The 27,570-nt window shown below is 47.6% G+C and overlaps 1 protein-coding gene across 2 annotated transcripts; it reads left to right on the top strand.

Moving 5' to 3' along the window:
• The first annotated feature begins 32 nt into the window (after window positions 1-32).
• On the top strand, window positions 33-26,232 carry CA6 (carbonic anhydrase 6). 2 transcript variants are annotated; one of them, XM_072819768.1, is made up of 9 exons: window positions 73-179; window positions 4,814-4,951; window positions 6,798-6,977; window positions 14,594-14,742; window positions 15,418-15,510; window positions 19,247-19,316; window positions 22,645-22,802; window positions 23,725-23,848; window positions 25,802-26,232. In XM_072819768.1, the coding sequence occupies exons 2-9, from the start codon at window positions 4,873-4,875 to the stop codon at window positions 25,909-25,911; spliced, it is 963 nt and encodes a 320-aa protein (XP_072675869.1). In that variant the 5' UTR covers window positions 73-179; window positions 4,814-4,872; the 3' UTR covers window positions 25,912-26,232. The 2 variants fall into 2 exon arrangements, with proteins under 2 accessions (XP_072675870.1, XP_072675869.1); XM_072819769.1 differs by lacking the exon at window positions 4,814-4,951 and having other exon boundaries at window positions 33-179.
• Window positions 26,233-27,570: the final 1,338 nt, after the last annotated feature.

Here is a 27,570-nt window from a genome sequence, read left to right as displayed (position 1 = left end):
GTAATTGCTTTCTGACTGGTTTCAGGGTGGGAGCTGAAAGACACGTACCTGTCCTACAGAAGTAAGTTGGGGTGGAGGACATAAAAGAGATATAAGCAAGACTGTGGCCTGCTCTAAGAAGTAGAAGTTCCAGCCAGCAGGGGCAAATAGGACAACCAATTCCAACAGCAGGTCCTATGGTGAGTTTTCACAGATGAGGGGCTCAGAATGTTGATGGTAGACTGGGCTATAAATGTTGTTAGGAATTTGGTTCTTGTTTTGCTAATACCTAAACTAATAACAGAGAAGAGAATTTCCACAAGAGTTTTGGTGTGGGTGTTTTTTTGATGTGGGTTACTGGAAGAAGGGTAGATATGATGGAGGAACTTGCCTGCTGGTGGACGCTCTAAATGCTGAATTCTAGGTAAATGGGTGAGACTGGAGATACCCCACAAGGCTGAGTATCTTCCCAGGGAGGCTGGTGAGAGAAAGCATCGGCATCCGCACTGATTGCGGGTGGACATGGCAGGATATTCTGCAAGCAGATTATTTAATATGACAATTTAGTTATGTTAATGATTCCCTTATATGGACATAGCTGTAAGTCAGAAAGGAAATAAAAAATTTTAGGGTAGTCAAAAAAGATATTTCAAGGGTGCGTGGATGGCTCAGTTGGAGCATACAACTCTTGACCTGGGGTTGTGAGTTCAAGTGCCATGTTAGGTGGCTTACTTAAAAAATAAAATAAAATAGAGCTTACTTAAAAAATAAAATAGAGCTTACTTAAAAAATAAAATAAAATAAACATTAAAAAAAGAAGTTTCAGGGTTCACCTATTTTGGTTTTAGTACTACCCGAGGGCCCTGAGTTCAACTCTATCCATTCTTCTAGTGCATGTAATTCTAAGATGTGTAGTCATCTGATTTCTGGCCAAACAGATTTTAAAAAAACAAAAAAGTAATTAAGAGGCCAGGAGATGAGGGCAGGCAAACAGACAACCCCAAGAGGAAACAGTGAGCAGACTGTGTGAGCAATGCTAACTGTCAAAAATAAACATATGTACACTGTTACTTCCAGATGCTCTTGCTGCCACCCTTGCTCCAGCCTCACAATCAGCATACAGTCCACCAGCTAAACGGTTAAACCCCGGCAAAGCAAGGGGCTTCCAGACCTTGCTACGGCACCAATCTCATTTCTGTCCTGATTGGTCATGCCCTGGCCTTATGGATGTTAATAATTAGAATATCACTCAGGAACAACAGTGTATATTGCTTTAATAATTAAGCTAGCTAATTTCCACCCCCCCTCAATATCTAAGAAATAAAAAAACATGATAGCTAGGGATTGTTTCATGTAGGGAGAACAGTCTTACGTAGTTGTGGGTGCAGCGGGCATTCATAGATGACAGTGCAGGATAGTTGATTTTCATATCAGCGAGCCTCAGTCATTAAGAAAAGCTGAATTACATTTAGCTTAATGTATTTAAGAGAATAGGCATAAGTGTGATACATTTTAGAAGTATTAATCCAAAATAGACTGTGTGTTGGTACTTCTATAGAATTGAGCCTTTAACCATCTAGAAAGTTCACTTGTCCAGAATGACTCATTCTTCAGGATTCTAGATCTAGTGCTCCTGAATGAAACAAAATGATGGCCCTGTCTGTATTACTGCAACCAGAATGTGTATATTCTTGCGTAGCCAGATCCATTCTTCTATGTTAGTCTTATGCAAACCTGAGCATTGGCTCACCGGGCTGACCACCCCTCCCTGCTCACCTGGGCTGACCACCCCTCCCTGCTCACCTGGGTTGATGGTGCTTCCCTGTTTACTTGGGCTGACCTCACATCCTTGCCTCTTCCTTTTCTTTGCCTTGGTGGGTCTCCGTCATGGAGCTGTGGTGACACTGAGGAAGAACAAAGCTCCCTTCTCATTTTTGACATGATGTTATGATTAAAATGGCATACTTGTCAGCTCATCTCAAGACAGTCACTCAAGCCATAGGCCTAGAAAAACAGGAGTTTAGAATATGACACAGCCTTGATGAGCCGGAGATGTGGTTGGATGATAGCGGAAATGAGTTCAGAGTCGAATGTAACACACTAACAAAGTAAAATGAAACAAAAACCGAACCAAAACAAGCAACGTGCTTCACAAATACAAGAAGGAGGAAACTCATGTTCAAAGTTAATGGAAAATTTTATGGTTGAAGAAGATGGTGAGTTAGAAAGTAGGCAATGAAAGGGACCCTGCCTGACTCTGTCCTTCATGTGACTGGAGCCTGCCACCTAGGAGAGGGAAGGACCCTCTTTCTCTAGTAAGGTGCCCTCATGAGCAGGTGGGTCCTGGCAGGTCCAATCACTTGGTTAACTCAGTTTCTCACTCTAACCGCCTGTTGACCACATTACCCAGCTGCACAGATTCCCAGCCCAGTACTCACCTGAGCCAAGGATTCCGAGAAACCAGAGCAAGGCAGATTGATGGATGATGTGCTGCGGAATGGCTCCATGGTGAGGGTGCTAAAATTGCAGACTCACAGAAGCGACCATGTGCTTACTGTGAGGACTCCGTGGGACAATGAAAGTGCCATGGCCCTCTGGGCTTCCCCAAGCCTCAGCGCAGGACAGGGAACCCGTGGGAAATGGGGCCATGGGTAGTAGCAGACACTCTCCAATTCCCTGAGCAGCGGCCAGGGACGGACACCTGCTCCTGGAGCCCTCCTTTCTCTGAGCGTGGGTCCTGTCTCCTCATACTGCCCCGGCCCCCTCCTCCCTCCCTCTCCCTGCAGGCCCCCTCTACCCCTCACTCATCACCCCCTTCTCCTGCTCCCCTGCTCAGCTCTGCGCCCCCAGTTGCCATCAGGCCATGACACCAGGCTCCCTCTGCACGCCCTCCTTCCCTGAATACCACTTCAGATCCCCAAGAAAAAAAGGCTCAGACGCCTCGGTTTGTGTTTCCCTGCCTGCTGGATGTTGGGGGTCCCCAGCCCGGTCTGTTTGAAGGTCCCTGGCCGTCCTTGCTGTCCTCAGCAGAGGAGGGGTCTCAGGGGATCTAGGGGGGGGCCCTCTCGCAGGGCCAGGGCCCAGCAGGCAGGGCAGGACGCACTTGGCAGAGACCAGAGAGTGGGCTTCTGATTTCTGAAAATGTGGAGGAACGTTCCAGGAGGAGGAGAACGAGTCCTTCGTTTTTACCTCTGGCTCCCTCCGGAACAGGCTGAACATGGCTTTTCTTTACAAAGGGAGGGATCTGAATGGGCAATACTGCCATTTGCACAAGTTCTGAGTACTGCACACATGTGTATGGTGGGATGCCCAGGAGAGAGGTACTGTTGTGAAAGCCTACTCACGGTGGGGACACTGAGGCAGAGAATAGAGTGTGTGAGTAACTTGCTCTGGATCACACACAGCTCGTCAGTGTAGGGCAGGGACCTGAACCCCGGCAGTCTGGCTTCAGAACCCTGCTTCACCAGGACTCCAGTATCCTGGAGTATCCAGGACTCCGGACTGATGCTGGGAGAAGGGCACGACGAGCTCGATAGCAGGGGTTAATGCTGCTTTCCAGAACAGTCCTCTGTGTCAGGCCAGTGCTGCAAGCGCCCTGCGGGGACACGGCCTGCCCGGTGCCTTTGCCCTCTCTGAAGGGCATGGGAACCGCTGGCCTGTCAGCAGGTATAAACTCAAAAGTTTCTCCCTCGGCTAGCTTCAAGGACTGTTTACCCAAGTAGACAGGGGAGGATTAGGCACTGCCCTGCTGCAACCCGTCTGGGTGTGACCAACCGCACTGCAGCTGTCACAACGAATGCATCCTGTGGGGACACAGGATGCCTGCACTAGCTCCATGGCCCCAAGCCATGCACTGGGATGTGGTTCTCAAGCTGGGCCTCCAGGGCCTTCGGTTGATTCAAGAGTGAGGATGAGGGGATCCCTGGGTGGCGCAGCGATTTGGCGCCTGCCTTTGGCCCAGGGTGCGATCCTGGAGACCCGGGATCGAATCCCACGTCGGGCTCCCGGTGCATGGAGCCTGCTTCTCCCTCTGCCTATGTCTCTGCCTCTCTCTCTCTCTCTGTGACTATCATAAATAAATAAAAATTAAAAAAAAAAAAAAAGAGTGAGGATGAAAGCACAAGCGCCGGGGCACCTACCTGGGTGGCTCAGTGGTTGAGCGTCTGCCTTTGGCTCAGGGCGTGACCCCTGGGTCCTGGGATCGAGTCCTGCACTGAGCTCCCCATAGGGAGCCTGCTTCTCCCTCTGCCTAGGTCTCGGCCTCTCTCTATCCATGTCTCTCATGAATAAATAAGTATTAAAAAGAAAAAAGGGTACAAGGGCCTGTAGGTGGGACCCTCTGGTCCATGTGCAAACACGGTGCCAGGCCGTTTCCCGAGGCAGCCCAGATGTGCAGTGGCAGCCTGCACGGGTTGCTCACACGGGCAGGAAATACCACGCAGGATCCGGTGAGGGTTTCCGGGCCCCGGGACGGCCCTCACTCATGCCCCGAGCCCCACTGCCAGGAGCGAGGGCATAGGGAGTATCATTGTCCCGGGAAATCCTCCCCATCCTGCTCCTCTCTGCCTTGGGCCTTTTCCCTCTCCTGGGGCCACTCGGGCACAAAGGGCGCAGTGTGTGGCCCTTGCAGTGAGTTTTCATAAGCTGGCACGTGGATCAGCCCAAACCGTGGGCTTACCAGACACGGCGATGACGCCAGCGGGGATCGGGCAAGTGCGCGCCACCTGGCCCTGTCACCCCAGTCACAAGGACCATTGTGGGAAGGTGTTATTGTTTTAGTGGGTGCAGCTGAGGGTGGGTCTGTCAGCGAGACTTGGTAAATTGTTATTTACAGTTTCTGAGCTTTTAAAAGAAGAGCAGCCCAGCATCAGCCTGATTGCAGACCCACGCACCATGAGGGCTCTGGCGCTGCTGCTGGCTCTGCCCCTCCTGGGGGCCCGGGCCCAGCACGGTTCCCTGTGGACCTACTCAGGTAAGCCCGGCCCAGGGCCCAGGGCTGCGAGCTTCCTCGTCGCCCTCACCCCTGCTGGCGCTGCTCTCCGCGGCTGCAAAGCACCGAACCCTGATCAGGACAAGAGGAGTTCCCAGACCCCCCCGCTTTGCCTGCAGGGTTTTTGTTTTGTTTTGCTTTAGAACCTCTCCTGGCCACAGTGCTGGTTGCAGAGCCCACCCGCCTCTTCTGACCGCCAAGCCCTCTGCTTTCTCGGGCTCTGCACGCGGAGAAGGAGGTGGTCAGAGGGCGCCCTGCGACCTCACAGAGGCTGGGTGGGCTTGTGAGAGCTCTCTTCTTGGAGTGGGAGTTTTACCCAGAGCACCCCGACCTGCCAAGAACCCAGCATCTTTGCACGGCTTCCCCTGCACCCTCCCTGTAGCCACGGTCCTGGGGAGACCCAAATCTGTACATCTGGACACGGGGCACCACTCCCACAGGGCAGTGAAGAGAGCTCCTGCCCCTGGCCCTCTTTTGCTGCGCTGCACCAAGGGATGGGGCTCTGCGGGACACTCAGGGCTGCTGGAGGACCCACTGTCCCCATGGCGCCCCCCCCTCCAGCTTCGGACACAAGACAAAGCGGGCATTCAGGGTGGATGTCTGTCCTGTGAAGTCAAGGGCAACAGAATTAGGGACATGCTGGGAGGCTCAGAAAGGCCAGCTGCAGAGGGCAGGACGACCAACTCTGACCAACCTCTCCATTCTGGAGCAGAGGGGCCCACACATGGCCAGTGCATGGAGGCCCAGGGCTTCTGCCTCCTGTGGCTCGTTGGTACCAGGGGTGCTTCGGTAGGGTGAGCAAGAGAGGGAATTCCAACAGGCAGGTCTTGCCCTGCCCAGGCTCGGCCCAGCCCCTGAGACCGTGGGCCCTCTGAAGAGTCATCAAGGGCCTGGGAACACTCGGGGCGGCTACTTCAAATGCCTTTCAGGAATACTCAAGAAACCCGCAACACCGCCAGGGACACAGGCCAAAGCCTTTTTGATCCACATGGGGCGTGTGCTTGCGGCCTCTGGCCTTGATCCTGGCATCCCACCTCCAGGAAAGAATTGTTTAAATATTGGTGTGTAGCATCAAAGAAGAGCAGAGAAGTAAGAAATGGACTCCTCTGTTAATTGCCAAACCGAGCAGCTGCGAGGGGCCCCAATACAAATACCTCCCTTAAAATAAGCCCTGGGGTGGCCACACAGCTGCCCCTTAACAGAGGGGTGAGCTTGGATCCCCAACTGTGAATGGATGGGTGTGAGCAGGACCCACAGCCCATTACAATGGCTAGCTTTCCTCCTTCCCTCCCTAGAAGTGTTACCCACCTTAAAGAAATACATTTCCTCACTTTGATTTTTTTTTTTTCAACTAATCACTTTGGTCATCTTTCCCTTTTGTCCTGAATCCATAGGCGTAGGCACCTAGGTGGTCTTGACCATCCTTGGACCCAACGAAAGGGACTGGAGCAAGGAGATACGGGGACAGTCCTGTATTGGTGGAGGGGACTGCATTGTTGTTGGGGGAGGGTGAGGTAAATGGTCCCATTAGGAGGAAATGGGTACAGGACCCCTGAGGATAACACAACAATACCAAACTGTGGGCACCTTCCTGTGCATTTATCAGCATATTTCCATTCCAGGGGAAAACTAAAGCTATATATTAAAGATCTTGTTTCCAAACACTGACTTTCCTCTCAGGGGCCAGTGACAGCAACAGGGGAGATGGGAATCCAGGTCAACCTAGCATCCCTGAGATGCTAGGTTCCACAGAACTGACTTCGACACCCCCCCCTTCTGCCATGAGCTGAGCTCTGAACTCTGACCCCTTGGCTCTCTCCTGTCGCAGAGGGGGCACTGGACCAAGTGCACTGGCCAAGGGAGTACCCCACCTGCGGGGGGACGAGACAGTCACCCATCGACCTGCAGAGGAGGAAGGTTCAGTACAACCCCTCCCTGAAGGCTCTGAAGCTGACCGGCTACAGGATCCAGGTGGGCGAGTTCCCCATGATCAACAACGGCCACACAGGTAAGGGCAGGCTGCTGTCCAGGGGTGCTCAGCAACAGGGACGGGTGCCAGATGCCAGGGTAGCACACCGGACATGTAGAGTGCAGACTGGGAGCTAGAGGCCCAGGTTGGAGGTCACACCCCCTGTCCCAAGCTGCAGGCAGGGCCTCTGTCCTTGGCCTCAATTCCCGGCTGGCTCCATCCTTCCGAGTTAACCTCTCCCCAGGCTCAGTCTGACCCAGTCACTGGGAAATCCAGCTGCAGAGACAGTGCTGCCAAAACCACTGACCTGCCTGCGTGTTCTGTGGATCAATGCCCTGGGCTGATTTTCCCTATTTTCTGTACTGAGTCTGATTGGCTCCAAACGCCTAATAAGCAGGCCCCATATTTCTCGAAGGTGATTTTTTTTTTTTTAAGATTTTATTTATTTATTCATGAGAGACACAGAGAAAGAGGCAGAGACATAGGCAGAGGGAGAAGCAGATTCCCTGCGGGGAGCCGGATGTGGGACTCCATCCCGGGACCCTGGGATCACAACCTGAGCTGAAGGCAGACGCTCAACCACTGAGCCATACAAGTACCCCTTTCTCAAAGGTTTTAAAAAGAAGCTCTTGAGATCTTGAATTGAGTTCTCTTTGGGAGGTTGGACAGGAAAAGGCTGGCCTGGGTCTTGGGGACTCCTGCTTCGGGAAGCCTGGACTGGAACAACTGTAAAATCAGTGCTTTCTGGTTACTGAGCATACTTTTGATTTTCCAAGTGGGCCTATTCCTTCTGAGCCCCATGATATCCCCTGCTCCTGGCAGAAAGCATTGTTTGCGGGGGTGGCCAGGGGCCCTGGAGGCCAAAGAACTTAAGGTCATGAGGTCTCTAGTGACTGAGCCAGACCCAGGCCCCGGATGTCTGATTCTTCGACCGTGTTCTCCTGGGACCCCTCCCCATCCCACTTCCACCTGGGCTGGACCAACTCACCTCCTACCCCCATGGGTGCATGGGGGTCACAGAATTAGTTCTCCTATTTGTACAAGTGAGAAGATAAAACCAGTTGCCCTTGGTGGGGCTGGCGGGCACAGGAGGGAAGAGATCTGTAAAAGGCCTCAGGCACATGTGGTCTGGATCACTGAACTCCACAAATAATTCAGGAAAGCCTCATTTTATCATTAATGGCAAGCTCCAATTTCCAAAGTTACTCTCTGAAGCTTCCAGCAGGTTGGCAGGTTGGAGCTCCCCCTGTTCTGCTTGCCTTTGGTGAAGAGAGGCCAAAGGTGGCAGTTGAAGGCAGGGGAGAAGTGTGGTTGACCCCCCAGGACAGTCAGCCTGAAGCGGCAAAGGATTGAAAACCCCCACTGGTAACAGGGGCTGTTTCTGTTGCGTGCCTGCTGCGTAGGGCTTCATGCTGAGGTCCCTGGTGGTGTTAGGAAGATCCCAACTTCCCGGGGGAAGGGGGGCGGGGGGCTTGCAGCAGCTCCTTCTTCCCAGTTTGGAGAGGACCCTGGACCTTCCTCCTATGGGCTGGCTATACTGGGCTCTCTGGATGCTGGAAGACTGTAGGATCCCCAATCTACCCCACATCATATCCAATGTATTGGAAAGCACTCACAGCCCTCATTACTTATGTTTTTTGATGTAAAGTGTTTTGAAAGATTTTTAGAACTCTTTACAATTGGCTTTTCATTGTTAGCAAGCTCTGAGCTTCAAGCGTTCTACTGAGGGAAAAAAAAAACCCATCCTAACCAACAAGTTTTCAAATTAATAACATTTGATGAGTAAGCTCAACAATGAAATTGATGTGATGTAATTAAACACTTATTAATCTTGATTTTGCAGGGTTCTTTTTAGATCTTGGAACCTAAGATATATATATTTACATATATATACATATTTTATATACATATACATATTTTAATAGACTTATATACATATTTTTAATAGACTTCATTTTTTAGGGTGGCTTTAGGTTCATAGCAAAAATAAATAGAAAGTGCAGAGATTTCTCATACACCTTCTGCTCCCACTTACATTGTCCCCCCATTATCAATATCACTCAACAGAATGGTATATATTTTTAAAATATTTTATTTATTTATTTAAAGAGTGAGCAGGGGGAGGGGCAGAGAGTGAGGGAAAAAGATTTTCTTCCTTTTTTTTTAAGATTTTATTTATTCATGAAACACACAGAGAGTGACAGAGACACAGGCAGAAGGAGAAGCAGGCTCCATGCAAGGAGCCCAGTGTGGGACTCGATCCCGGGACTCTGGGATCATGCCCTGGGTCAAAGGCAGGCGCTAAACCACTCAGCCACCCAGGGATTCCCCCTGGAGAAAGAATTTCAAGCAGACTCTGTGCTAAGCACAGAGCCCAACACAGAGCTCTATCAAACAACCCTGACATCATGACCTGAGCCAAAAATAAGAGCTGGTTGCTTAACTGACTGAGCTACCCAGGCGCCCTCAGAATAGTACATTTTTTTTTTTTTTTTACGGAGGATGAACCTACCTTGATGCAACATAATCACTAAAAGTCCACAATTTGCCTTAGGCGTCACTCTTGGTGTTAGACATTCTATGGGTTTGAGCAAATGTAGAATGACATATTATCAGTACAGCATCATTCAGAGTATTTTCACGGTCCTAATTTTCCTCTGTGCTCTGGCATTTCATCTCTCCCCCTGATGCTGCCCTGGCAGCCACCGATCCTTTTGCTGTCTCCATGGTTTTGACTTTTCCAGAATGTCACAAGGTTGGAATCAAAGAGTATGCAGCCTTTTCAGATTGGCTTCATTCATTTGGTAACACATTTAAGTTTCCTCCCTGTCTTTTCGTGGCTTGATAGCTCATTTCTTTTTAGCATTGAATAATATTCCATTGTTTGGATAGACCACAGTTTATCCACTCACCTACTTAACGACATCTTGGCTGTCATTCAGTTCACAATTGAGCAAGTATAAATAAAGCTGTCATAAATATCTGTGTGCAGATTTTTGTGTGGACCTGTTTTCAGCTCCACTGGGTAAAGACCAAGGAGCATGATTACTGAGTTGTATGGTAAGAATATGTTCAGTTTTGTCTTCCAAAGGGGCCATACCATGTTGTGTTCCCACCAGCAGTGAGTCTGTTCCTGCTGTTCCCCAGTTTGATGTTGTCAGTGTCCTGGATTTTGGCCGTTCTGACAGGTTTGCTGTAGTATCTCATTGTTGTTAATTTGTATTTCTCTGGCGACATACAATGTGATCTCTCTTTTCAGATGCTTATTTGCCATCTGTATATCTTTGGTGAGGTGTCTGCTAAGGCCTCTGGTCTATTTTTTATTTTATTTTATTTTTTTAAAGATTATTTATTTATTTATTCAGAGAGAGAGAGAGAGGCAGAGACACAGGCAGAGGGAGAATCAGGCTCCATGCAGAGAGCCTGACATGGGATTCGTTCCTGGGTCTCCAGGATCACACCCTGGGCCGCAGGCGGCGCTAAACTGCTGCGCCACCGGGGCTGCCCTCTGGTCAATTTTTTAATCAGTTGACTGTTTTCTTATTGTTGGGTGTTAAGGTTTCTTTCTATATTTTGGGTTGGAGTCCTTTATCAGATGTGTCTTTTGCAAATATTTTCTCCTAGTCTGAGGCTTATCTTCTAAGTCTCCTAATAGTGTCTTTCACAGAATAGAACTTTTCATTGTAATGGAATCTAGCTCATCAGTTATTTATCTCATGAATCCCGTCTTTGGTGTTGTGTCTAAAAAAAAAGGCATCACCCCACCCATGGTCATCTAGGTTTTCTCTTATGTTATATTCTAGGAATTTTATAGCTTTGTATCTTACATTGAGGTCTGAGGCCCACTTTGAGTTAATTTTCAGGACGAGTATAAGTTCTGTGTCTAGATTCGTTTCTCTGCATGTGGACGTCCAGTTGTTCTAGCGCCATTTGTTGAAAGACTCCATTGTATTATTGTCTTTGCTCCTCTGCCAGAAATCAGTTGAGTATATTCATGTAGGTCTATTTCTGGCCACTCTATTCTGTTCCATCGATCTATTTGTCTATTCTTTTGCTGAAACTACATTGTATTGATCATTGTCACTCAATAATAAGTCTTCAAGCCAAGTAGTGCGAATCCTCCAGCCTTGTTCTTTGTCATTATTTCATTGCCTACTCTGGGTCTTTTGCTTCTCATGTAAGCTTTAGAATCAGTTTGTTGATATCCACAAAATAACTTGCCAGAATTTTGATTGCATTGAATCTACAGATCAAGTTGAGAAGATCTGACACCTTTACAGTATCAACTCTTTCTACCCAGGAGCACAGAATATCTCTACATTTATTTATTCATTGATTTCTTTCATCAGAATTTTGAACTTTCTTCATGTTGATCTTGTACACACTTTGTTACATTTGTACATAAGCATTTAATTTGGGGGAGTGCTGATATAAATGGTATTGTGCTTTTAATTTCAAATTCTACTTTATATTTACACTTTTATGTGGCCCATTTTTTATTCTTAGAGTCAACTGGCATAAAATTATATTTCAGTAAAAAGAAATCGAAAACACATTTGGATATTGAGTCAAACTTAAATTGTTACAGAAGTTTTTATTTATTTTTATTTTATTTTTTATTTTATTTTTTATTTTTTTTAAAGATTTTATTTATTTATTCATGAGAGAGAGAGAGAGAGTCAGAGACACAAGCAGAGGGAGAAGCAGACTCCATGCAGGGAGCCTGATGTGGGACTTGATCCCAGGTCCCCAGGACCACGCCCTGGTCCAAAGGCAGGCACCAAACCGCTGAGCCACCCAGAGATCCCCGTTACAGAAGTTTTTAAAGCTTATTCTCAATTTCCCTATTTAGTTGTGGACTTGTAACAGTTGGTGGACCAGTACTCATTGATAATATATATTTATTTTTATTTTTTTATCCACCTAAAATATATGTTCATAGACTCCCAAAGAGTTTAGAGACCTGAGACATTGGGCCTCCGTGTCCAGTGGGAGAAACAGCACTGTTCTCTTAATAGGTACTATCAGCCACTCTGTTTGTTAGGCTCCTTGAAAGGACAGACGATCTCTCATTCATCCTTCTATCTCAGTGCCTGGCACAGAGCCTGACACAGATCAGATGCACTTGAGGGGAAAAGACTTACATAGGAGAGGATAAATTCCACAAGTAGGTGCCCATGAATGATGTAGGGTTCTCAGCAGGTTTTGATCTCTGGCGGCTACAGGAGCAAGGCTAGTTTTGTCTTTAAAACAAATAGGGGTGCCTGGTGGTTCAGCAGCTGAGCCTTTGGCTCAGGCCACGATCCGGGATCCTGGAATCAAATCCTGCATCACGCTCCCTGTGGGAGCCTTCTGCCTATGTCTCTGCCTCATGAATAAATAAATAAAATAAAATTCTGAAATAGTTTTAGACTAGAAAAATTGCAAAAATAGTACAGAATTCCCATCTACCCTTCTCTTACTTCCCCTAGTATTAACATCCTAACCTTACTACCTGGATACAACACGATCAACTACTTCATGGACCCCTGTGAATTCCATCATGTTCCCATAGATGTCCTCTCTCTGGTCTGAGACCTAATCCAGGACCCCACAATCCATGTGGCTCTCCTTCTCCTTAGTCTCCTCCAACTGGAGTCAGTTCCTCAGTGTTTCCTTGACCTTCACAACCTTACTGTCATGTCTTGAGCACAGAATATGCTCAGATCCCATGGATTTCCTGGCCTGATAAGAACATGGTTAAATTAGTTTCAAACAAAGAGGAGCAACTTCTGCTGAAAGTTAAATCAATTTTCAGAATCTGGGATGTTAAGCAAGTTCATTTTGGGGGACAAGTATTTGGCCTCACATTTTCAAAGGCACAACAACATGCCCTGAAGCGCTGCCACTTTTCAATCCAGGCTGTGCCATCCTGTTGATAAAACTTGAGCAAAACACTTGGTCTGCAGGAAATTGTGTTTTGGGGAAACATACTGTCAGGAGTTTTGTCATTGCTCGTGTGGAACTAGCTGTCCAACCAGGAGTCTCTGGCCTGGTGCTCCACTTTCCACTCTCTTGGCACAGATGACTCGGCACATCTTCTTTTAAAGGCTTTTCCTTTGTTTGTTTGTTTGTTTGTTTTTCATGTGAGCATTGATTTGGAGGCTGGATGCATTTTAAGCACTAAATACAAAGCTCCTGCTCTGCTAAAGAGCACGTTAAAATCTTTGGGGCCAGATTCCTGCTTTACAGCATGAACTTAATCACAGCTCCCTGCTGCTTTTGACACAATGGAAGGGAAGAAAGGGACATTATTGATAGATATCGAATACCTAATACTCTTTAAGAAAATCTACTTGTTGGGCGCCTGGGTGGCTCAGTGGTTGAGCGTCTGCCTTCAGCTCAGGTCGTGATCCTGGGGTCCTGGGATTGAGTCCCACATCAGGCTCCCTGTAGGGAGCCTGCTTCTCCCTCTGCCTGTGTCTCTCCCTCTCTCTGTGTCTCTCATGAATAAATAAATAATATCTTAAAAAAAAAAAAAAGAAAACCCACTTGTTTATAACCATCTTTGATGACTTTAAGTAGAATGACCTGGCTAGCAGAATAAATGCTACCTGTTCCTGTCTGAGTCCTAAATTATGTATCTCCTCCTAGATATTTTCCTTAGTCACTCTCTACTGTCACTGTCCTGTGTCTCTCTTTTGTCTGGCTCATTGCAAAATGCAGAGGTGTCTCCAAGGCCTGAGCCAGTGAAGTGAACAAGAGCAGCTAGGTGACCAGAGTGACCTCCCTGGGGAAGTCTGTAGGGCATGGGGCAGGAGGAAGTGGGGAGAGAGAGTGGCCTGTTGTCCCGTTGGCAAGAACCCAACACTTGAATGCATTCATTGATAACCAGATCATGTTAAACCCCAGGCCAGGAGTTCATGTGTTTCCTCAATGCTATAGAATTTGGTCTCTTGTCTTTTGAAGACAAGTGGAGGCCTGTAATGGTGGCATCCTGCCCCTGCCACTCCCCATTCTTGGCCTAATCTGCCCTCCCCGCTCCCGTGACCTGTGTGCCTATGAGCAAGTCTTTCCTTTCCACCTCCCCAGGCTGACTTCCTTGTCCAAAAAATAGAAGTGCTGAAGCCCTACAGGGATGCTCCCTTCTGTGGAGTGGGTAGGTTATCAGTTGGGCTATTTCTAAAAGGCTATCCAGGATGACTGTGTTAAACACTTTATCTTGGTCTCATAAGCAGTACCCTTGAGTAAAAGTCATCAAACTAGTCCCAAGAGGGCCTCCTTCCTGTTCCCTACACTGTGGGCAAATTATGAAATTGGCCAGAAGTGGAGAGTAGAATTCTGTTGTCCGCACCCACTGGCCAAATCTGTTAGGGCATCCTCCTTCCCCAGGGCTGGCAAGCTGGCCCTGCCACTCATGGTCTTGCCATTCTGGGTAGGAAGGTGTGTGCCATGCAAGGGGTGCCTGCCCAGCCCAGGTCACCTGATCTCCCATCCTGCCCTGTGTGCCAGTCACCTCCTCCCCGTGGGCACCCCTGCTTATGGAGTTCTAAGCCAGTGTAGTCCTGGCTGGCCCCATTAGTGGGCAGGCAGCCAGGGGAGCTATCTGGTCAGTGGACCTAAGCCGTCCATATGCGTCTGCAGTGCTTGCAGTCCTTGCTCATCTTCTCCTCCAGTGCAGATCAGCCTGCCCCCGACCATGCGCATGATGGCCTCTGATGGCACCGAGTACATAGCTCAACAGATGCACTTCCACTGGGGTGGCGCGTCCTCAGAGATCAGCGGCTCGGAGCATACCATCGATGGGATCAGATTTGTGGCTGAGGTACTTTGAGGACCCCGGCCAGGTCCTCTTTTCTTCAAATCCTACAGTCACTTTCCTTATCAAAACAGCCAAAAAAGACTGTCATGGTGACAGTCAAGTCACCCCAAGGTTGATTTTTTTTCATTCATTCACAACTATGTATTGGTCCCTGCTATGTGCCGGGGGTTCAAGCAGGGTCTCCCCTCTCACAGAATGCACAGCAACCAGGAGTTTACAGCCCATAGAATGGGGAAAGCCCTCTCTGGTTTAAGTTGAATTTCTATATGTTAGATTTGCAGGGTTCTCTCCTGCAGAGGTTTATCCTTAGGGTGGCCACAGTTTACAGCGTCCTCCAGGGCAATGTGACTCATGCCACACCTGTGAGACCTCAGGAGAACCCAGTGTCCTCATATGATGAGCCCTGCAGACATTGCCAGCTTGTCTACCTGGAGGGAGGTGGGGTCAGGGAAAAGCACTTAAATTACCATCCCAGAATCCCACTCATGCTCTTTCCATTCTTGGGAGAACTTTCTGGTCTTGATAGATCTCATACCCAGATGGAAGGCAGTCAGAGTTGTTTAGGAGGGATAGGCTGAGGCCTTGGGTGGAGCATCTTTCTCTTCACTCTTCCCTGAAAATCCAAAGCTTTTGAAGTCCAAATGTACTGCTATTGTTTTATCTTTCTTGCTCCCACAGATTCACATCGTTCACTACAATTCTAAATACAAGAGCTACGATATAGCCCAACATGAACCGGATGGTTTGGCTGTGCTGGCAGCCCTTGTTAAGGTAGGCTGAAACTATACACGTGAAGTCACAGACTGGTGTCCGAGGTATTAAATGTAGACAAAGGGTCTTCCTTCCTCTCCCCCCTCATCTGTTTCTGAGCTCACCATTCTTGAAAACACTGACTTGGTGAAACCCTTGCTCATAGTCACTGTGTTCCTTCTGTGATACCAATCTTGGGGACCTTGGATAAGTTGGACAACCGACTTAAAAGAGCTAGGATCACAGCACGATTGACCAAACATAAACCAGTCTGAGGGGTGGGGGAAGTCAGCAACCTGCCAGATGAAGGCAACACCTCTGCTTTTCTCAGAGAGTCTGGAGGGTAGAAGTTGCGGCAAGGTGGCAAGACGTGGTCAGCGAATTCAATTTCCTTCAAACAAGTGTTAAGTTGGATAAAATTGCCAAAAACAACCATATCCCTGCTCTGGAAATGGAACAAAGGCAGACAAATGGAGGCTTTTTTTTTTTTAAAGATTTATTTATTTATTCATGATAGACACATAGAGAGAGAGGTGGAGACACAGGCAGAGGGAGAAGCAGGCTCCATGCAGGGAGCCCGACGTGGGACTTGATCCCGGGACTCTAGGATCACGCCCTGGGCCGAAGGCAGGTGCTAAACCGCTGAGCCACCCAGGGATCCCCACAAATGGAGGCTTTTATTTGTGAAAGGTGGCTAGAATTTTGAGTAAGAACAATGGGGCTGTTCCTATCCCCACCCTCTAGTTTGGTCAGCAAGGTAGTTTTACTAGGGCAGGCTGGGCAGGAAAACCAGTAGCTTCACTGCCTGGGGGTGTGGGGTGCACTTGATCTGGAGTGTGAGTTGAAAACCAGTACCCCAGGCACTATCAGTACAAGTGGCAAGCTTGACACAAAAGGCTGAAAACAGAGGGAAAATTTATAGCTCTGATAATCTGAGGCTGCAATCCTAGCTGAGGAGAGTGGTAAGTGGCAGACCAATCAGAAATTTAATGAGAGATCCTGCAAATGAGAGACCTGCAGAAGGGCTGTGTAAGCTTCCCAAAATGACCTGATGGAAAGGAAAAGCTGTGGCTGACTTGGTAACTGGCAGGACTCTGAATGTGCTTCTCAACTCATACAGACCCATCAGCGGAGGGTGCAAATCTTATGGACTCCTGGGATTTGAGCACAACCTCTCCTGAAATCATTGACTGATCACAAAGCTATGCTGCCCTACATGGTTCCTAGAATCCCCTCGGTATCCAAGCTAAAAATAAGATTTAAGAACAGAGCAGAGACATCAGCTTGTGTACATGGCTGGGGGAACACATCTTGCAGGTGAAAGAGAGGCAAATTACTAAACAGATACACAAACAAACAAAACTCTCAGGACAATTTTCCAAAAAGTCAGAACTCATACTTACTAATGTATATTATCTAAGATGTCCAGTTTTCAAAAAAAGTTGGGCATGCAAAGAAATAGAAAAATATGATCCATCTTTAGGAGAAAAAAATACAGTCAACAGATAATGACTCTGTGATTTAGCAGACAGAGCTTTCAAACAACTATCATAAACATGATAGTTTATATGATAGTTTATGATACATGATTATTAGTGTTCAAGGAATTGAAAAGAAACTGTTGTTCAAAGAATTAAAGGAAAATATAATGACAATGACTCAAAAAAAAAAAAGGAAATCTCAATAGAGAAACAGAAATTATAAAAATACACCAAATGGAAAGTCTAAAGTTGAAAAGTTTAACAAATAAAATGAAAACTTCAAACATGGTCTCAAAGTAGATACCAGGCAGCAGAAAAATGAGTCAGTATATTTGGAGACAGATCAAAGCAACTATTCAATCTGAGTAACAAAGAAATAAAGGATTGAAGAAAAATGAACAAAGCCTTAGAGACACATGGGAATAAGATCACACAGCCCAACATAAGCGTAATGGGAGTCTTGGAGAGGAGAAAGAGAAAGTGATAGAAAAAATACTGAAGAATCAATGGCCCCAGATTTCCCAAATTTGATGCAAAAAATAATTTACTAACCCATGAAACTGAACAAAGCACATGTCTGATCAGAGTCAAAGCCAAACTGATGACATCAACAAGAGAAAAAGGATTTTTTATACATAGGGACCAACTTCTCATTAGATACAAGTCATCAGACTGTGGAATGACTGTCCATCAGGGATCCTTTATCCGACTAAACACCCTTCAACAATGAGGTGAAACAAAGGCATTCCCAGATAAAGAAAAACTGAGATAACTGCTAACAGATCTGTCTTACAAGAAATACTACAGCAAATCCTTCTGGCTGAAAGGAAATGACATTAGACAGTGACTCAAATGCACAGAAAGAAATGAAGAATGCTGGAAATCGTAAATATAGAAGACTATATACATATATTTTTGTTTTGTCTTCAAAAAAACCATAAGGTTCTTTAAAGCAATCATTAAACCACTTATTGTTGGGTTTACAATACACGTGGATATGATATCAATGACAAAAGTAGGAAAAAAGGCAGGAAAGAAGTACAGCCTAGCTTGGAGCAAAGTTGCTCTATTTTATTGGAATTAAGTTAGTATTAAGTTAGTATTAATATGACGTGGGTTGTGACAAGTTGTATATTGTGCAGTAGCCCCTCCCTTCTCCTTGGTTTCACTTTCTGAAGTTTTGGTCACCTGAGGTCAAGTGCAGTCCAGAAACAGATGTTCCTCCTAGCGATGTATTCCAGTAGCCTAACACTAGGTCCCAGCACCCATGTCCTTCCCCTCCTTCATCTCGTCATGTAGGCATTTTATCATCACACATCATCACAGGAAGGGTGAATGCAGTACAAGATGTTTTGAGAGAGAAAGACCACATTCACATAACTTTTATTGCAGTATCCTGTTATAATTGTTCTATTTTATTATTAGTTATTGTTGTTAGCCTCTTACCGCATCTAATTCATACACTAACTCTTATCACAGGTGTGTATAGGAAACAATGTGGTGTTTTTATGGTTTGGTGCTACCCATGGTTTCAGGCATCCATTGGGGGTATTGGAATGTATTCCCTTTGGATAAGGGGAACTCCTGTAATCGCCGGAGCAACCATTATAACTAAAAATGGTTAAATGGGACACGAAATGTATTTGTTTGACCCAAAAGGTGGAACAAGAACAAGAAACCACGAGACACCTAGAAAACAAATAGTGAGTGGTGGTCATAAATCCAAGAAATTGGAATTCATACACAGGGAAAGAAGAATTGGATCAACACCACCACTGTTGGAAAAGAACCATTGAAAATTCACCTTTTTCACCTAAAGCAATTTTTCTGACTTCTAAAAAGTCAATGCTCATATGAAAAAAAAAAAAATAGGGACCTGGCAGTGGACAGAGTTGGAGCAGTTTTGCCTTGGACAGACGGCTGTCCTCAGCTCAGTCACGAGTCCTAAGGATAAAGAAGGGAGCTCAGGAGACCAAGCCCCCTCATCACCGTGAGTCCACCCTGTCCACAGTCCCTGGGGCTATCATAACGGTGACTTTTGGCCATGTCCTGAGGACCTCACCTGTCACCTCTGAGAAAGCTTTCCCTGGAAGCTGCCAAAAGGCTTCAGTCTTGTCTCCCTGGAACAGACTAGTGGGGCCAGGTAGTTGGTGGCCAAGAACAGCCAGGCGATTTCTCCCCGCACAGCAGGGACACCAAACAGCTGGATTAGCGGAGACAGTACCAGATGGAGGTGCCTTCTCCATTCGGTTAACTGCTCTGTGTTTCTCCTACAGGTCGAGGATTATGGTGAGAACACTTACTATAGCAACTTCATTTCTCACTTGAACAACATCAGGTATCCAGGTGAGGAAAGCGCACAGCAGCCGCAGGAGTGTGGGGTGGGAACAGGGGGCCGAGAGGGTGATGTCGGCAGAGAAGGTGGCACACGGGCCCTGCCAGGGGAGTTCCCCACTCCCTGGGCAAGGACTTTTGTTCTAGCAATTCCTGCTGTTGGCTCAGGCTGTGACCCTCTGGGAAACCTGTTCACAAACACCATCTGTGATGCCCACAATTGGAAGCTCTGGAAGGCCGGGGTACTACTGCCTGGGGATACCTTTACTTCAGTGGCTCCAGCAAGTAGTGAGGACCGTGGGCACCAGAGGGAGATGTCCTCTTCAGCTTTAGGCCGAGAAAAGCCTCACACCTGAAGCTCCTCCTCGCTGGGCCTGGACAGGGCTGCTCTCCCTTTTCTGTGCCTCCAGGAAGCCGAATTCTTGTCTGAGTGGCTGCCTACCTCTACCACCTGGGACCTGAGCAACAACCACATCCGCTTTGGCTACCTCTCCAGACTCCAGTTCCCTGACTTCAGTTCCCACCCCTCTGGGGAGTGCCTTGACCTCTGACCCATGGGCCTCCTGCTCTCACCCCTGGTCATGCCCCCAGGCTTCCATCTCTCTTTGCCCAGCTGAGACTCCCCCTTGGGCCTTCTGCTGACACGCTCTGCATCCCCCTCCCCCCATCCCTCCACGAGCTCACCTGACAAAGCTCCAGACAATTCTCACCTACTCAGAGCCTGAAGCCAAATGGCTGGACGTAGCTGGACAGACACACAGATGTCTGACTGCTGTTATTTTTATTCACGGCTCCAAATATGAACACATATTAGCACTGCCTGGAAATCCTAAAATACCCTCCAGGCATTTGCTTTTCCCCTTTCCAGAATTTTTATTTCACATTCTCTCCTCTCCCTGGAAGCCCCTCTGCCCTGACCCCAGCTTCCCCCCTGGAGCAGATTGGATGCCTTGCTCCCGCTTCACCGAGAAGGCTGTCAGATGCTCGCTCATCTTCCTAACCCATGTACACCTGACTAGCTCCACGTCCCCTCCTGTGTCACAGTGGGTGAGAATCCCTGCTCCTGACCAAGACGACCCCTCCACACCAGCGCCCACCACCCCTCTCTCCTAGCGCCCTTCCTCCTGCCCACCTCTCTTCTGTCCACATCACCGATTTCTTACTGTTCATCCATCATTCCATTCAGCACACAAATCTGTGCTCTAGTACCTCCTGGTTCAAAACACAAACCAACACACGTATCTTTTGACCCAGCCACTTCTCCGCTGTCACCCCATCTTCTACCCCATTTGAAGCTCCCTTGAAAATGTTGCATGACGGTCCTTGTTCTCTTTCCTCATCCACCCTCAGCTGGCCCTGGGACACCACCATACCTTTCAGATCCCCTGTGTTAGATCGCCTGGCCACTTCTCTTTTCTCTTAATTGAACTGGAAACAAGCATGCACCACACCTGGCTCTCGTTCTGGTCACACTCTGGCTCACCCCCAGCTCTGCTGTCTCTGTTCTTGCTATAGTGATGGGGGGCACCAGCTCTGCCTTCCCTGGGGACGTCATTCAGTCTCATGGCCTGGATTGCCCTCTCTGGGCCATGGATTCCAAAAATCTGTATCTGGTCCTCCATGCAGGGACAGTATCAGGCAAGACAGATGAGGCAAAGCAGACGCAAGAACCAGCTGGCTATTTTCCGGATGGTTAACAAGGCCAGGAGGAGAAACCACAGGCCTGGGGTATAAATGAGGCGTTTCCCCGACTGCGCTGACTTTAGATATTGTTTCTACAAACCGACCCAGATACATTTCCTTTTCCAATCCGATAAATTCCACTTCTGATCCCTACTGCCTACAGCACTGGCCTCCCTCTCAGCTCTGGATTCCTTTATCCAACTGCTTACTTGATATCACCCTATGGATCTAAAACTTAATATGAACCGAGGCCTAAACATAACTGAGCTCCCTACCACCATCCCCCAAGGCTTGTCCTTAAACCGACTTTCTCATCTCAGCAAAGGGCATCATAATGTATTCCATTGTTTAAGCCCCAAATCCCAGAATCACTCTTTTTTAAAAAATTGTTTTTAAGTAGGATCCACCCCCAACATGGGGCTTGAACTCATGACACTGAGATCTATAGTCTCAAGCTCTACTAGTTGAGCCAGCCAGGCGCCCCTCCCAGGATCATTCTTGATTTGCCTCTTTCCATTATCCCTCACATCCAAACCATCAGCAGGTCTTATTGTTTTTACCTCCCTGCTTTCCATCCTCTTGTGTGTAAGCTGAGAAGTAGAATTGCTGGATCATATGATAATTCTGTTTAATTTTTAAAGTAGCGTCATATGGTTTCCCATAGTGGCTGCACTGTGGTTCGGAAATTCTTGATTCACTTAAATATATAACAGTGATGAAACCAAACCTATGCACTAGAGCCCTTTAGAAGGTTGTATCTTGAAGTCTTTCCAATAACACTAACATTTAGAATTCTTTTGCCTGTTCATGGGAGTATGTACTACTAGATTCTGATGCCTTGGTTTAGTGAGCCTATTTATGTCTACATAAAACCTGTAACCTCTTTGCCATTAGAAAAATGCAAAGTTCTTAGGGAAAGTGAAACAAAATTCAACTCAACTCTGTATTTTTTGATAGTGTCATGCTGAGTTCAGGGGCTCAGTGTCATGACATGAAAGGAAGAGAGATTCTCTTGATGCACTGCCAGAAGTCTCTGGACATCCTGCAGAAGCCCCTCTCCCCACACCCCACACCTGGCTGAGCTTGGTTCCCGGGGTCACGGCAGGATGAGCTCAGGACCGGGTGCCTGGACCCCTGCTTGGTTCTGATTCTGCCTTTCTAATCTCTATCCATTCATTTCTAAGTGAGCCCAAACCAAGGAATTTTGTTCATTCTTTGGGAGATCTTACCAAGAAGCCCCGGCAGTCATAATTAATTTCTTTCATTTATCATAAAGCATATCCTCTGCCCAACAGCTGTGATGACAGTTTTGCTCATGAGTATGTTCCTATGTGCGAGGTCAAAGGCCAGACTTTATAAGCACACCCCCCTTCATTCTCACGGCAATCCTATTGAACATTACCTTTCACAGATGAGGGAGCAGCCTTTGAAGAGTGAGCACTCAGCCAAGAGGAGGTATCTGAGTGGGTCTCTCCCCATAGTCTTTGCTCTTAACCCCTTCTAGGAAGCAACAAACTGGGGAAATGTTTCTAATGATCAGCTTCTATGTTCTGGTGAATCAGGAGATTCAAACATGAAGCAGCTGTCCTAAGCCTGAGCTGTCCTAAGGAGCAGCAGTGGTCCCTAACATTCCTTTGTCTTTTGTTACCTCTGTTAGGACAAAGCACAGTTCTGAGTGGCCTTGACATTGAAGACATGCTGCCTGAGAACACCCACCACTACTATACCTACCGTGGGTCGCTCACTACTCCTCCCTGTACTGAGAACGTCCATTGGTTTGTGCTGGTACATCATGTCCGGCTCTCCAGCATACAGGTAATACAGTATCACCTCACCAAAGTCTCCCCTTTTGATTGCCTGGGTGACAAGAGTGTGCCCCTCCATCTCACCTAATGCCAACACCTGGGGTCCCAGGGTGCCTTCCATGCACAGGCTCCTGGGCCTCACCTCTATCACCATGGGCGATCTTACTAGTACTATGGCAAAGATGAGTAAATTGAGGCATCAGGGAATCCAAAGAACCACAGCCGATGTAGCAAAAAGACTGGGACCTGACCCCAGTCAGAGGAGAGGGACTGCATGATGAAGGCAAATATTTACTGAGCAATGCTTCCACCAGGTACTGTTCTAGGCCCTTGATGGACAGAAGCCCTGTCCTCATGGAGCTTACATTCTAACTTCATAAATGGCTCTATGCAAGGACAGTGTCCTTGCTCTTTACCATGCAAGCACGCCTGCAGCCCGTTGAGGAAAAGAGTTGGGTCAGCCACCTTTTGTTCCCCAGCATAGCAGGGTGCATAATAAACAGTTTGTTGGGTTAATTAAAGGACAAATGTTATTGAGGTTGCAGAGTCAAGGCTGGCATTTCCTTCTGGGTGATGATTTTCTTCAGGAACAAACATATCTTTTTCTTAAACTTTTCATTTCCCCAATGGAGGAAAAGGTGGAAAGATCCCTATTCAAGGATAAACACACACACAAATCTGTTTGCTTCTTTCTCTCCTTTCTACTTGTGATCAAATACTCATAGAAAACAATTAGAAGAGATGGTTGAAAGGATGGATGGATGGATGGATGGATGGATGCTCTGCCTGCCACATAGCAGAACTAATATCTTCTCATACCTGCTTTATCGGGGTTATAAAAATAAACCCAAGCTCTAGTTCAATGGCTAATTACACTCCTTTAAACCATCCAGTACTCCTCCCCTCCATAATTTACTTCATGTGGCCTGTAGACTTGGAAGCTTGAGAATTCCATATTGGATCACCAGAATAAGACCCTCCACAGTGACTACCGCAGGATCCAGCCCCTGAATGGCAGAGTGGTGGAAACCAACTTTGTGAATCTCCCTAGTCAGGGTAAGATCACCTCTTGTTTATCCTTTGCAATTTTTTGAGTCCTGTTTTCTTCCTTATCTGGGTGGACCATATCTTCTGGCAGTAGTAGGGGAGGGAGAGTCATCTAAAGGACAAGAGCCCAGATGGGCCATTCTGTATAGGGAGTGTGTGGACAGAGGAGATGGCTCATCTTCCCAGTCCAGGCAGTGATGCCAGTGAGTAGAACAGAGACCATAGGGATGGACAGTTACATGATTCATTATCTACTTGGTCTTGGCCAGACACAATAGGAGAAGAGAGAGATGCTCAGCAACATCCTGATGCTCCCATAAAAGTTTAGGCTCAAGGTAACCTCATTAAATACAACTCAGATTATTTCCCTCACACTTTTATGTTGGTCTGTTCAAGCCCATCCCCAACTCCCATACGTTCCCCCAAGGTGGGGTTAACTAGAATATTGTTTACTGCATTTTCTTGGGGATCATGCCCCAGACACCAGGGTGCTGGAAGTACGCATGACCCGTCCAGCCTCCCTGGGGCCCTCTAATGCCCTGGGTCAGGCTTCTTGTCTCACTTCATTGTTGTGGTTGCAAGAATGTAAATGTTGGGGTAGCCCGGTGGGGGAGGGGTGTTCAGCAGTTTAGCGCCGCCTTCGGCAGAGGGAGAAGCAGGTTCCTTGCAAGGATCTTGATGTGGGACTTGATCCCTGGACCTGGGATCATGCCCTGAAGGCAGAGGTTCAACTGCTGAGCCACCCAGGTATCCCTCACCCCAACTTTATATGCATCTTTCAAAACTTTTAAATCTCTGGGCATGCTTCCCCCTCCCCACCAACAAAGGCCCATTTGCGATTTTCTTCCCATCTTTCCTTCCTGGTGCGTTGATTGTTTTCCCTCGCATTTGTTTGCGTCTCCAACAATATTAACAGAAAAAAAAGGACACCAGTTACAATGATCATTTCCCCATATTATACTACATATGATATTAACTACAAATTCCTTTTCCAAAGGGTGACATCCTCCTAAGCAGGTCCAAATGCTAGCTGGCTAAGCCAAAGGGTGCAGAGACCCACTGATCTGCCTCCTTATATTCTAATTTTGCCATGGCCCCATCTTCCCTAATAAGTTCAGTAGGCACATGAAATTGCATAGTTTCTCATATGCTGCATCCCAAATGCTCTTTCCACAAGGCAGGAGTGTCGCTCCAATTCACCCTCAGGAGACAGCTCAGATGTTTTAGATACCCGCCTCTCTGACCAAGGTGCCCCACACTGCAGTTTGCCTATATGTCCATTTCGCCCACCCTTCTGAGACTCGCTGTTTAGGATTATTAGGATTATTACTTCAGCTCCCAGTAGATAGTGAGAAGGCTTTTCCCCCCAACCCAGCCAGGGGACCTGAACAACGGCCTCTTTGCTGTTAAGAGAATAGAACTGGGCATCTTCTTACCCCACCTGCCCTCAGACCCAGACTTCTACATGGCAGCACAGGTTCCCAGTCAGCCTGGTTTGTATCACCCACCTGATGCCTCAGAGTTCCATCGAATTCCACCCCCAATGGCTTAATACTATCAACCAACCCATCAATAAGGAATGACCTAACAAAGAAGATCAGTTACAAAAGCAAGAAAATGGCCAAATATAGATGTCTTGCAATTCATTTATTAGAAAACACCTATGTCTTCTTAAGGTAAGGGCTACTGAGCATCACATGAGAAACCAAGGACCACGAGTAAAACCACCTTTGACATATCAGCCCTTGGACTCTGGCAGCTTACACGCCGAAACTCAGACACAGTGAAGGTGCTTGAAGCCGATGGGATGGGAACATGCAGGCATCCTAAGGAACCTGAAGTCCTTCCCTCCAGTACAAGTGTGGGGAATAGTGTCTGGCTGCCCCACATTCTGTTTTCACGAGGACCACCAAAGTCTTGACCTTCCTGTATTAACTCTTCTTTTTATCGCATATAATCTAGGTTCTGAGTTCCAGTTTTACGTAAATAAGCTCAACAATAAGCTTGAATACTTGAGAAGACTTCTCGAAAAGACGAAAGTGGAAAAAAAACCGCACATACACCAAGCTTGAAGGGAGAGATGTGTAGGAGGAAGAGGTGGCCCTCCCCCAGCTCTGAGAAATCCTACGTCGGGATCTCAGCCTTCCCCTAGGCTCCTGTTTAGTTTCTGATTAAGACCATCATCCGTGAGCAGACGTGAGATGGTTTAAGGGTATGAGAAGGGGTTTGTGAGACGACAATAATGGGAATTGATTGGAATAGAAATTTAAAGGAAATGGAGCCCTGCCTACCTTCCTATCGAATCATGCATGTTCATCTATGTAAATTAAAAGCAGCCCAGACTGTGGGATTTGGGTGTAATAAAATATCTTTGGGAATTTTTCATTGGAAAATTTCTCTTTTCTATTCCTTTGTACCACTTTGAATTTGTCTTCTTTGCCCTGCCCTCAGGGACACAGGTGATGGGACAGAGATCAAGGTGGGAGGGGCTCCAGTTCAGAAAAAAGGAAAGAGAGTCTGTGTTGGGAGCTTGTCAGTGGGGAGGTCTGGAGCCCCGGCCACGCTGTGTGAGTGAAAGGGAAATGAAAGAGCAGGAACATAGGGTGCCAGAAGAGATGGGAAGGAGAGAGGATCTGGAGAAAGGACTGCCCTGCAGATCTTGTCCTAAATCAGGTGGTGGCTGGGACTCGTCGCTGGAGCCCCATTCAAGTGTCAGTTCTGCTACTGTGTCATGATTGCACACTGTGATAATCACCTTTCAGGCCGTGGCTTGAGGAAATTTTTTTTTTAAAGATTTTATTTATTTATCCATGAAAGACACACACAGAGAGAGGCAGAGACACAGGCAGAGGGAGAAGCAGGCTCCATGCAGGGAGCCTGATGCGGTACTCGATCCTGGGACTCTAGGATCATGCCCTGGGCCTAAGGCAGCCGCTCAACCACTGAGCCACCCAGGCGTCCCTGGCTTGAGGAAATTGATACATGTTCTGCACTGAGGCCCCCTTCTTACCACTCGTCCCTTGACCCTCCCATCTCCGACCTGGCCCCCAACATTCCTCCCGGTTCCTGGTTCCTTCGTCTGCCTTTGTTTCATCACCTCTGACTTCATTTACCACTCAGGGCTGTCCTCACTGAAGCCTCATTTCCCCAGTTTAGCGAATCAGAAGCCAAGATGCAGGACAGCCAGCTGACTTGGCCACCATCTCCCGGGTAGAAGATGGTAGAGCCAGGGTCTGAATCCAGGTCTTTTCTATCTGTGTTGTGTTAGCTACGTAAGGCTTCCCTTCCATGTGTACAAGCTTTGTAAAGCACCTGCCACGTGCCAGGCAAGGGGCCGAGGACAGGGGCACAGAGATGGGGTGGGAGGGATAGTTCCTACACTGGGAGCTCAAGTCCAGAGAGCAGGACGCATTTAACGAAGCAGTCACCCTCTCCTGGGAGAGCAATCGTTTGTGACCTCCGCAGAGGGGCTGGTGCTTGGCCTGGTTCAAGTGGTTCACCAGGCGCCCAGCTGGAAGGTAAGGGGCACCCCAGGGCAGGCCGGGGGAGTAGATCCTGCTGAAGAGAAAACACATGGGAGGGAGAGTGGGGAGGGAGAGTGTGGTGTGGCCGGAGGAGCAGGTTCAAGGGAGCTGGTAGGGAAAGGGGCCAGAGCCGGGAGGTCAGGCACGTGAGGACCTCTGTGCCACTAAAGGGTTTTGGATTTTCTGCTGCAGGAGATGGGCAGCTGC

This window comes from Canis lupus, chromosome 3 (assembly GCF_048164855.1).
Source record: "Canis lupus baileyi chromosome 3, mCanLup2.hap1, whole genome shotgun sequence".
NCBI classification, from domain to species: domain Eukaryota; kingdom Metazoa; phylum Chordata; class Mammalia; order Carnivora; family Canidae; genus Canis; species Canis lupus.
This window is presented reverse-complemented; position numbering and strand designations above follow the sequence as displayed.

Bases quoted from the DNA above. Each gene is read 5' to 3' on its own strand.
- CA6 (XM_072819768.1), top strand. From the start codon at position 4,873: ATGAGGGCTCTGGCGCTGCTGCTGGCTCTGCCCCTCCTGGGGGCCCGG. The intron at 14,743-15,417 runs GTACTTTGAGGA...TTGCTCCCACAG, and splicing joins GGATCAGATTTGTGGCTGAG to ATTCACATCGTTCACTACAA. The intron at 23,849-25,801 runs GTAAGATCACCT...CATATAATCTAG, and splicing joins TGTGAATCTCCCTAGTCAGG to GTTCTGAGTTCCAGTTTTAC.